This window comes from Mya arenaria, chromosome 16 (assembly GCF_026914265.1).
Source record: "Mya arenaria isolate MELC-2E11 chromosome 16, ASM2691426v1".
NCBI classification, from domain to species: Eukaryota; Metazoa; Mollusca; class Bivalvia; order Myida; family Myidae; genus Mya; species Mya arenaria.
Window position 1 is genome coordinate 46,218,432 of NC_069137.1, and position 12,775 is coordinate 46,231,206.

The 12,775-nt window shown below is 35.4% G+C and overlaps 1 protein-coding gene across 1 annotated transcript; it reads right to left on the reverse strand.

Moving 5' to 3' along the window:
• Nucleotides 1-3,731: 3,731 nt before the first annotated feature.
• Nucleotides 3,732-7,048, reverse strand: LOC128222644 (uncharacterized). Its single transcript, XM_052931737.1, has 2 exons — nucleotides 6,114-7,048; nucleotides 3,732-5,528 (listed from the first exon to the last, which is right to left on the reverse strand). Exons 1-2 carry the CDS (start codon nucleotides 6,941-6,943, stop codon nucleotides 4,616-4,618), a joined length of 1,743 nt encoding a protein of 580 aa, XP_052787697.1. The 5' UTR covers nucleotides 6,944-7,048; the 3' UTR covers nucleotides 3,732-4,615.
• Between the last annotated feature and the right edge of the window lie 5,727 nt (nucleotides 7,049-12,775).

The window sequence follows — 12,775 nt, forward strand, 5'->3', positions numbered from 1 at the left end:
TAAAATGGTGTAGTAAATTAAAAGTTATCTTTGTTGTTAAGTCATTAATCGAAGCAAACTGTTGCCTCCCGAAGTAGCATTTGTGACGTAATTTATCACGTGGTATACGCACACTGTTGTACAGAGCGTAAGAAAAGCAAACATGTTTCCGGTTTCCCGAACTAATTAGTTTTTTTAACCCGACGCTTTTCTGTTTGTTTTTTCTATATTTTCTATAACCAGAAGACAATCTGTTCTGACCTTATTTGTTTTCCCATCTTGAGATACATTTTCGGTTATTAATTGCACAGAAAAAACGCATTAATGTGCTGTTTTCATAGAACGCTCTATGTAACATTGATTAAGACAAAGTAGCAACGGTTTTTTGAGTGAAAATGATATTCAAACCAAATTTTACTAAGAAAAGACGGTCCCTATCTACTCACACTATACATTTCGAAAATGAAACTGGAAAACAAAGTCTTTTTTCTTTGCCTTACATCAGGGATTTGTTATTGGTCACAGTTTACATTGACGTAATTCGGTACGGCTTGCGCCTTGTTATACCAATTTATTCTAGCCTAAATTGACAGTAACTGAAAACACACATATTTTATCACACCCTTCAAAGGGTATCTTACATATCGGTCATCTATGAAGGCTTTTTTGCCATTTCGTGTTTTTTCCTTTTGCTGGGCTAAGTTTACGTAAGAGATATGTCGGGTGCGAAAATGCGCGAAGTGGCGGGCGATAATATGACATAATGAAAAGGCGAAAACACGAAATGGTGAATCAGCCGTCATTGCATTCGGAACTCCTCGGCCATTTTTATCGAAAACATCTTCGGATGTATTTGAACGGTTTACATACTCAAAAAGTGGTACTTTTAAGTTCGCTGCAAGTAGATCGCGTAGAATTTTTTTTTAGCAGTTAAACTATATGACTTAACTCTTGGGAGTCTTAATTATGTTCGCAATAATACAATCCACTGGCAATCAATTTAAACTTAGATCAATAAATACAACTCTAAAACACTACATTTAATTCATAATATAATTAAAAAATACGAAGTGCTTCAACTGATGTACCGGCATACATCCGAGGTTGTTTTCGATAAAAATGGCCGAGGAGCATCGAATGGAAGCATAATTTACGGGGTGGATTCCGGAGATGGCCGAGGAGCTCCGAATGGAAGCATTATTTACGGGGTGGATTCCGGAGATGGCCGAGGAGCTCCGAATGGAAGCATAATTTACGGGGTGGATTCCGGAGATGGCCGAGGAGCTTCGAATAGAAGCATAATTTACGGGGTGGATTCCGGAGATGGCCGAGGAGCTCCGAATGGAAGCATAATTTACGGGGTGGATTCCGGAGATGGCTGAGGAGCTCCGAATGGAAGCATAATTTACGGGGTGGATTCCGGAGATGGCCGAGGAGCTCCGAATGGAAGCATAATTTACGGGGTGGATTCCGGAGATGGCCGAGGATATTCATAGTAGTAGACTTCGTTTTTTATTTTTATTTTTATTTTTATTCATGGGCCGATTTTAAAATCGACGGCTTTTGAAGTTCATAATTTTTAAATGAAGCAGACTCTGAAAAGGTTAACCTTTAAAGGGGAACAATATAGGATTTCACTTGATAGATTTAAAACAACAACAAATAAACACACAAAAACAACAACAATTATTTTATGCATTATTATGTTTTACTTAATTGACTTAAATTAAAAAAAAGAAGATTTGTGAACAAAGTACCCTTTATGAATTTTTTGTTTTGTATTAATAGATAGATACGTGGCCACAGATCCCGCAATTAAAAAACCGCCAAAATATTGCTGATGTGTTTTTATCATTACAGTCAATGAGTTTAAAGCTGCACTTTCACAGATATACCGTTTTTACAACTTTTTTTTAATTTTTTTATCTTGGAAAGATCAAATTTTTGCGTAACTATCTGCAAACCAACGATAAAAGATTACTGACAAAAGATCAGATCGTGGGTTTTCATATTTCCGTTCGAAAATTAATGTTTTATGGCTTAAACCGTTACTAACGGGTTAAGAAAAATGCATAAAACATCAGTTTTTGAACTTAAATATAAAAATGTGCGATCCAATTTGTTTGCAGCAGTCTAATATAACTGGTTTCCATGGATTTTCGCAAAAAATGGCTCGTTCCAAGACAAAATATAAAGAAGTTGTCAAAACGTTCAATCTGTGAGAGTGCAGCTTTAACATAACATTCCATTTTTTTCGCATCAACCTTTATCCGGGCAATTTTAACTTTAGGATTAGAAAAGAAAAGCCAACATAACTGTGACGTTGTTTCCTCCAATGATCAATTAGCTAAAATGTTTTTATTTAAACGTATTACAAAAGGCAAGCACACAAGTATACTGTCCGCATCCAGACTAAGAGGTCTCCGGTCGATTTACGTCTTTTTAGCAGTAATGATGAGTTTAACCCCGGTTGCGGACTCGAGAGTAGTTAAAATAAGCTACTAGCTTTCTACGCAATTTAACTTAAATAAATTGTTATAAACTTATGTATCCGGTCACGAAAATGCTACAATCCATCGTGTCTATCTCAATCGTAAGCAATTGTCATATAAGTAGTATGTTCAATTAAAGAGTGTCTCCACTTAGGGAAAACAACGCTAGCTAGGAAGTTAAAACTGACGATACATTCGTTTTTTTCGGCGAAGCTGAAAAGATGGGTCTTTTTAGAATAACAGACATGCGTTTCCGAGTTTTTACTTCTGTCTTACCCATCCCGGGTAAGAAGACTCGTGAGTATCTACGCGCCATCTCAGAAGATTATTTTAAAGTTTATGCCCCACATTTTAAATTAGGGAGAAGATTTTGATACGTGATTGGTCAACATAGGTTTTTAGTATTGTTTACATGTATGCGGGGCGGGTGAAAAAATTCGACCCGAGGGAACGTGCAAAAAGCCGGATAGAAGATACAGTCGTCAGACTTGATAAGCATCATTAAATCATTAACTTGTCACTACAAAAATTCTAAAATTGAAACTGGCTTAGCCTAAGGAAGATCATTTATTTCATCTCAATAAATGCTACAGTTTGAAGAAAAACAATGAAAGACATGCACAGTTTGAAATATAATTTTAAGTCATGATAGTTATTATTAAAATGTATATAAATATTTAATTCTGAATAATCAAACATAATTTACATACTACCCAAATAAGATAAACATATGCAATTTACATCTGTATTTTTTTCATAAATTTGTAGATAAATTATATAACAAAATGTGGGACATACTAAAATAAGATGATTTACGAGAGAAGAGTCAGAATAATATACATCAACATAAATATAAATTCGAAATAAAATGAAAACGTCAAAACGGCGACGCCAACAATTTGACGTCTGCTTTAAATTACTGCGCATCATGACGTCCATAAGCAGCTTTGTACGGGCATTTAAAAGAATATCTAAAAACAACACTTAAAGCTGCACTCTCACAGATATACCATATTTACAACTTTTTTTTATTTTTTTGTCTTGGAAAGAGCAAATTTTTGCGTGAATATCCGCACTCTAATGATAAAAAATTGCTGACAAAAGGTCAGATCACAGATTTTCATATTTCCGTTCGAAAATTAATGTTTTATGGCTTAAACCGTTACTAACGGTTTAAGCAAAATTCATAAAACATCATTTTTTGAACTTAAATATAAAAATCTGCGATCTAATTTTTTGTCAGCAGTCTTATATAACTGGTTTCTAGGGATTTTCGCAAAAATTGGCTCGTTCCGAGACAAATAATAAAAAAAAGTTGTAAAAATGGTATATCTGTGAGAGTGCAGCTTTAAAACGTCTAAATTGCACAAAAAATTAAATTTTCGGTCAACAGGAAATAGTGTCGTTCACATGTAATCGGGGCGAGTGAAAAAATCCGACCCTCGGTCACGCTGCGAAGCCGGTAACTCGGCAAGCCTTGTAACTGGTTTTTGCACGTGCCCTCGGGTCGAATTTTTCCATCCGCCCCCCATACATGTAAACGATACTTATAATCGATGTTTCCCAATCAAATGATATAATTTTACTGCGGTTTTTAAATGAGTAGAACATGTAACGTTTTGGTTTGATTCAATTTAAGCGAAGAGGCACAAAATGGGTGTGTCTTTATAACATACTTAAGTAGGGGGAACATTTTGATTTGAGCATGGATCGCACGTTTCCGAAATCTAAATTATTTTTTTAACTTGCTGGAGATGTATGAGTTGACTTTAGAACTGATAATCTTTTAAAAAGTTTGCATAAGAGATTATAAAATTCAACTCCTGTGTTGTATTGCTTTGTTTTTTGGACGATATTTACGGTCAAGGAGGCAAAATGTACACAGCGATATCCTTACTCACTTTGTTACCTTAAACAAAGATCTGAACAATCAACACAATGAGTATCTCGAAAAATGATAAGCTAAAGTATATCCCAAGTTTGAATTATGCATACTGAAATAGATAAAGAATTCAATTTCAGAGTATTATCTTCCGTATGTTACACGCTGAGCGCCATTGTTACCTGTTTCACGTGTCCAAAAATAGTATAGCTTGTATACACTCAATGTCAATGTCATCATGTCAAATCTGCCCCCCATTCACTTATTTATTCCTGATATCAAAAACTTGAATCCTACTTCCAAAATTCATCCCAACAAACAAGCGGTTTGTTTTTGCACAAAAAGCTAACGATCGAGGTTGGCGAATGTCATTACTTGCATCCAAAAGCGGTATAATCTTCCTGTCGTCTTTAACCAACTGGCACACGGTATTACTCTTGTACCCGCATACATAAACTACTCCTCCGCAATCAATTGTAATTCCTCTTACATCGCTTACTTTGGAACAACCCTTTCCATCACACTTAACACGGACTGTGTCCTCGCTTGACAGACTGGTTATTGTCAAACTCGCTGTGTCACTAACGTACAAGGAGTCTTTGTCGAAACTCAAAGTCATGTAGCATGGTCTACTAAACAGTGGCATCCGTGATTTATTAGTGCTTATAGTTCTTGTAACATCACCAGCGAGACTCAGTTCATCAATCTGGCTGCGGACTTGACTGTATGCGACAAAGAGCATTCCTTTAGCATAGAGCAGGCCACTGCAATATTTATGCAAGGGGAGATCTCTGTCTTTTGTGAGATGTCCATCTTCAGATATGGATATAATTGTGACATTGGAAACAGCGGGTAGTGCAACTGCTAACTGATCAGCTTTAATCCTTGTAATGCCCAAAGGACAAGACCGCATGACAAGTGATGAAACTATTATGTCATTAGCGACATCAAGAAGCTTAATGTTGCCGTTGTAGCTGTCAGACACTGCAAGCAGATCGGTTGACAACAATGCCATATCTGCGATTCCACAGTTGTTGGATTCGGACTCCAATTTCACATTCAAAGAAGTCGTGCGGTTTGCTGTTCTTGGACAGTTTTCGTCCATGAACTCGAGTTTTCCGACGTCAATGTCCTTGAAAGCAGTTTCCAGATTTGTCAATGGCATAAAGCGGTACCTATTCACAAAGTGAGAAAACAATGCATTAAAAACCATTGATCTTAAACAAAAGTACGCACTGCTTTAAAGCCGCACTTTCACAGATTGAACGTTTTGACAACTTTTTTCAATTTTTTTTTTGTCTTGAAACGAGACAATTTTTGCCAACATCCATGGAAACCAGTGATACAAGACTGCTGACAAAAATATATCGCAGTTTTTTATATGTAAGTTCAAAATTGATGTTTTATGCATTTTTCTCAAACCGTTAGTAACGGTTTTAGCCATAATGTTTTGAACGGAAATATGAATATCTGCAATCTGATTTCTAGTCATTGGATTGCAGATATTTACGCAAAAATTTGCTCTTTCCAAAAAAATAAATAAAAAAAAAGTGTCTAAACGTTCAATCTGTGAGAGTGCAGCTTTAAAAGCTGAATATAATTTATTCGTTATATTGCTGATACATGATCGTGCATTATAAGGCCATAACAACATTAACACTGTAACATGCCAACAAGTTAAATTAAACATGAACCGAACCTTTAAGTACTCTTCAGTTAAAAAATAAAGAATGGGGATTCCCGTATGTAACGAAATGTACCGTGTTATTTTATTAGCTTTATGACACATATCCATCTCTACTCTGCATATTTCAATCCTCTTCAGGCTTCTCTTCGCCTCGATAAACCTTTGAACGAGTTTGCCTCTATCATCGCAGTCTGTCTGAAAAGCTTTCAGGCATTGCAGCGTTTCATCCAGTCTGCGATGTAATGAATTGGCTTTCGATATCATTTCGCCATTTTTCTTCTCAATATCATGAACAATTTCAGCAAACATAGTCTTCTTGTCCTCGAAATACCCTTTGATCATGTCTATACCCTTTTCAAGCTCTTCCCTCGCACTACATGCATAGAATTGTGCCAATGTTTTATTGTTATCAATTTCACCTTTCAAGTCAGTTAATTCATTAACCATCTGACCAATGTTTTTGTTAATATCATTAACCTCCATGACATGTTCTTCGCTGTTCACAACATCAGGTATATACTGAACGTTTGAGCATGCTCTATGCTTCGTTGTTACACACGCTGTGCACAAGACCTCCTCACTGTCCATACAAAAATATTTTAAAAGTTCGTTAGAATGTTTGTCACACATGTCAGACACGAAAAGTCCATCGGATGACTCCAAAGGTCTTGTAGGTTCAGCAATAGCACCGGTATTGCTTTCCTGATCACCAATACTGTTCAGTAGTGTATGATGCCTTGTGATATTAAATTGCGCATGGATTTCAAAACATGAAGCGCAGTAATATTCCTGGCAATCTTGGCAAGAGCCTCTTGCGGGAACTTGTTTTCCGAAGTTTTTACACGAATTACAAAACACTTTGTAATCCTCATCAGAACCAACATTCAGACTTTCTTGCTCCATATCTATGCTTTAACAATCCAGTTTTAATATTTCACAATTTATAAGATTTTTCTAACGAGTAAAACATTTCATTTGTTATGTATCAAGCATACATTGTCAACTCAAATAGAACGAAATGGTTGAGACCTTTAAATTGTTATGACATAGCGATAATTAGTTTCGGAGGAAGATGGCATTCAAAAGTAATTGAAGAGTCACCGGAATTTGGCAATGACGTATTTAAAGTGATACACTACTAATTATTTTCCTTATATTTTGCAATGTAAACAGGCAACACTTAGAATGGAAGTAATATCATTTCAAGCTTTTAACATATATGACAACCATTTTTGTCCTTAAAACTCAGTTTAAAACCCATTGATTTAAACAATGAAAAAATATGGCATAATCCTCCTAATTTAATGCAATCACTTTGAACTCAGATACTGTAAATAAAGAGCATTACTCAGACAAAACATCAGTCTAAAGTAGCATTCTCAATCTAGACTATAGAGGGTGCATCCTTGACCACAACCGGGCACATAGCATTTGAGTATAATACGTTAAAAGGAAAGTGTCCCTTGCTAAATAATAACTACAGACGGATACAGATTACAACAAAACCGCCGCGAGCAAATGCCGAACGCTCGTCTGCTTTTTCTTTGTAGATAAGAGCAAAACTGAATAATAATAATAATAATAATAATAATAATAATAATTATTATTATTATTATTATTATTATTATTATTATTATTATTATTATTATTATTAGTCCTGTTAGGAAGAGTTTTGTGGTTTTATCTGTATATACGCTTTGTCATTGGCAACCAGTGTACCACGTTTCACTTGTATTGTTTGAACGATTATTGGGTTGTGGAAAAAATCACACTATTTTATTTTGTCCAAAAAATACAAACTAATAAACGTAATTGGTTTCATCATTTTTATTAATTCAGTACGATCACACATAGCATCTTAATGCAAAAATAAACACTATGAAATGAAATATGACGAAAAACAAACATGTACAAGGTAGCTACTTGGATTACATTCGGATTTAACATTGTTGAGATAAAGTGCGTGTTCTTATAGTTTATCTTCCGTATATTATACAGTTTAAGGAGAGTGAAATAGTACTTGTATCCTCTTACTATAACAGACGTGTTCCGGAAATAGGAATGGTTTTTAAAGTGGCCAATTAACTGTCCGGGAACGGCGTTCATTCATACGTACAGTGTCGATGTATAACATCTATATGTAAAAAGAAGAATTGATATGATCGTGTTCGTGGTTGGCTTAACACATAAATATATAACTTTATGCAATAAGAAAGCGCATGAACACATATTCAACGGTGAGCCGGTCATCTAAGAAAAATGTCGCCACCGCCCTTTATAATGGACTTATCAGTGCGGTAATTTTGAATAATTGTGCATGTCGAGTGGTCAGCTCTAATACTGGTGTGAATACAGGACATTTCGTCTAGTAGAGATATGAACTTGCTACTTTTTGTCGACCAACTGGTTGTTTGCCGGTGCATTAGTAAAAGTAGTTCGTAAAATTAATTATAATAATTTGATTAATGGTAGTGTTGTTTTGTGTAACGTGGATTACTAAGTTCAAATTGATTCCCAGCGAAGTGTATTATCAAATAAATCATTAGGATTCCTAACAGTAAATGCTGATTTGAAATTACTACACGAACTACTTTCAATGTAGTTAAATTTTAATAATTTTGACAGTGTAAACAATTAAACGCAAATATATTTACAAAAAGTCTATCCTATTCGGAGCGACCAAAAATGCCATTCACATTTCCTTATATCCAATTTTCTACCATAACAAACATCTAAAATCTGGTCAGGCCGTTTAGAGAACGGAGAGCAACATACATAATATCATAAATAATCGCACCTTCTAGTCCTTCGAAGTATGGCCAATTAAACGTAAACATAAACTTTTAAACTTACATCTAGTGAAGACCGGATAAATAAAACCAAATACAATAGTCCGAGCGCTGGGACCACTCAAGATTCAGCGAAGGTCTCTCAACATTTTGGCTCTTAAATTACTCTTTTGGCGAATACCCCATTACCTGGCGAGGGTTAAATGTCTCAACATTTTGTTCAATTATACATTATAAACTACAAGGACAAGCCCAGAAGTCGAAAATTAAGAACAAAACAAAAACCTGTTTAGGGCAACAAGGCAAGTTGCTCAAACGACATTGAACTATTGACGCAACTAATTAACAGTACACACACACAAAAAAAACACTTGCACTACATTCACAAGACACACTGGTTGATGTGATGCAGCCATTATAGGGCGCAGAAATACCATTATAAACTAAAAGAGATAATAATAATAATAAGACAATCAGTCAGTCTGGCTCCGACTGCTGGTCAGACTCGCTTGCTGTGTAAATGGTTATCAGAAACGGGAAGTCAGACATTGCTGGGACAAAAGTGACACTCACTTATTCAGTGATAATTATAAATGCTCACATTGTGGCTTCCTGGTATCTGTGTTGGTGATGTTGATGTTGAAGTGTTGTCTAAGAGGAAATGTCAGTAAATTCTAATCGCTGAATAAAAGTAGCACTCACGTTTAAGTGATATTTCTTAGAATGTGATCTCGGAGGAAATATCAGTTAATTTAAATCGCTAAATAAAAGTACCACCCACGTTTAGAATGATAAATCATACTATGTGATCAGGGAGGAAATGTCAGTGTTCATTCAAATCGCTTAATAAAAGTAGCACTCACATTTTAAGTGATATTTCTTAGTAGTGTGATCTGGGAGGAAAGGTTAGTGTTTATTCAAATCGCTTGACAAAAATTTAAAGTGATACTTCTTAGTTTTCACCTTGTTGGTTTCTGGCTTTGTCTGTGTGTCGGCGTTGCTAGTTTTTATATATTTTCATTGAAAATTATTTTTATTATTTTCCGTTTTTACAATTTTGTTATCTATTTAAAAATAGTTGTTAAATTCCCATTAATACGCAATTATACACTAATTCAAGCACCAAAGCAGTTTGGTCTATGGTGATTCTGTTGCATTTTCTTATTTGTTTCAAATTTCTCGAATATTTATATTTTATAATTTACATTATATATCACGTGACATAATCATTTCTAATCAATTAATTAATTGCATATTAAGTCATACATAGATGAAAGAGAAAATTAATAAACATATGCATGCATAAATAACAATATCAAAAGAGGTTGGACTGCTTCGTTATTCATCCAACAAAGAACAATTTAAATCCATTTCTATTATTGCACTTCATTGTTAACAAAATACGAACGTATAATATCAGTGCTTTCATTCAGTTTATAAACCATTTCACAGCTCCTGTGTCGATAACGGCATATTCTGGATCACCACAATTGTATCACCACTGTTATCGCCCAAACTCAGGACGCGCGTTCTAGACACTTTAAGACCCGCTTATAAAAAAGTATTATATGTATTTATTATATCTGCGGTATATGATTATAAGAGTACTATTAGGTATAGATTTGGTTACTCGTGCGTAAATTAGTAGTTTTCCACGTGCTTCTATAGTATTGAATTGGTCATTCGACGCTCAGACGGGATAGTATAAACTTCTTTCAAATTGTCAAATTTCGAGTTCTGCATTTGCGTAATTCACAATACTTCAATAGTTTTTATTTTGTGATGATATTATTTGATTCTGTGGCAAGTAATGACCAAGATCAGTTAGACTTTAGTCATCGGCAGCTTACAGCGAGTTCCTTGGGTCAGTCTTTCCACTCGGAAGATCGTCGTAGTAGGAAGCCGGAAGAACCACGTGGCAAGGAGCCGGACTGCACACCACGTGGCAGGGACTCGGAGACTTTTCGTAGTAGAGAGACTGAAGGAAGCTACAGTAGTGATAAAAGTAGGCCTAGGCCCTCGGGGATAGAGAAGGGGTTTTGTTTGAAGCGTTTTGCTTGTTTAGAAACTATTTTGACAATAAATTATCAACTTTAAAACAAGATCTTACGAACAGTGCATCCAAACAGAAGGAAAAAAGACTCTATTCATTATTTCAAGAGTACCGCATGCAAAATTCAGTTCCAGTTCAAAACTGACATTGCAAATCTGTTGCATGAAATTGTTGACTCTGACAGCCTTGATTTAGGCCATGTAAAAGCAAAAGAAGCTTTGAGAAAAATTAAACGTCGAAATACACTCATCCGATTGGCTGATAATTCCCCTGGGGCTGGGCCATTGTAAAAGAATACGAGACCCCAGAACTGGGGTCAGATAGCGATGACGAAAGAAAAATCAAAAGGGCAGAAGCCAAGGCTGTCAGAAAAATTAAAAATGGTGGTCAAACCAGTTCTAATTCTCTCCCTTGTTTTTCTGAACGCATGGAGCGGAGAGCAGTACCCGCGGCAACCTTCGCCTATCCGGGGCGCCCTTCCGGTGTGGGACCCATATTGCCCTCGCGGCCCATGGCGACGGGCATGCGGGATCTTTTTCGGCCCTACGGTCCCTATCAGTATTCGGCCCAGCAGCAGTATCCAAGAACGCCCGATAAAGTCATCTGTTTCGCATTTGGAAAGAGGGGCCACTTCCGGCGCGAGTGCGAATGGCTCTCCAGGTTCCAGCAGTCAGTCAACCGAGATGATAAGACCAGCGCAGCAATCCCTACCGCTAAATGATGAGTAATTTTTCAATCTTTGTAATGAAGAACATTGTTTTGAGTTTGAATCTGATTCTCTCAATAAAACATCTTTTCTTAAAGGTAGTCTCAAAAATCATGTTCAATATTGGAAGACTATTGAAACTAATCCTGATATAATAGATATTATTGAAAATGGATATAAAGTTCCTTTGTTTTCAATACAAGATAAATCGTTTTCAAAAAATAATCAGTTCGCTCTGTCCAATATTGAATTTGTAAGAGAATATATTGATGAAATGTTGGAAAACGGTTTTACAGTACAACACGATTGTCCACTACATGTAGTCAGTCCTTTAAGTGTGTCCGTCAGTAAATCGGGCAAGAAACGACTTATTTTAGATATTAGGTTAGTAAATAAATATATATGGAAGGAAAATATGACATTTGAAGATTGGAAGGTATGCGTTGAGTATTTTGAAAAAGATTCATATTTTTATAAATTTGATTTGTCTAAGGGTTATTATTAGGGATGGCAACGAGTAGTAAAATTAATACTCGAGTACTCGGACGATCGTTCGATCGAGTACTCGGGTACTCGATTACTCGGAAAAATTGCATATGTGTTCGCAAAGACAAGATTGTGTATACATGTATCGTTAATGACGTATATTGTGCGTTGGTCGTATTATTGGTCATTTTCACCTTTAAAGTAAACTTTCATTACGTATTTTTACTATTTTAACAAAAAATGATATAAAAAGAAAACAAATGTTGTTTCAGGCTTTTAATTTGTCTTATTCGTTTCATTTTATACAAGTATACACTGCAGAGAACAACAATCAGAATTACAATGAACGAAAATTAATAGCATACATAAAATAGTGAACGAAATTCAATACGAAGTTCAGTTGTTGAGTTGTTTACTCTAATTTTTTTTTTAAATGATAGTTTTTCGTACTGTGTAATTGTTGTTTACCTCATTAATATTCATAATTCTTGATTAAAAATATCAACCAATCAATTGTGATAATCATTGCAAAAATAGTTAAAATACGCCCATTAAGAAATCAATTCTCGCAAACAGTCGATATTCTTTCGCTCGTTAGCGTCCATTGTTTGGTGGAAGGTCTTTTATTGGTATACAATAGAATTGTGTAGGTGAAAGTACCGCTATCAAAACTTCGCTACTTGACATCAGTGTTAATTTGA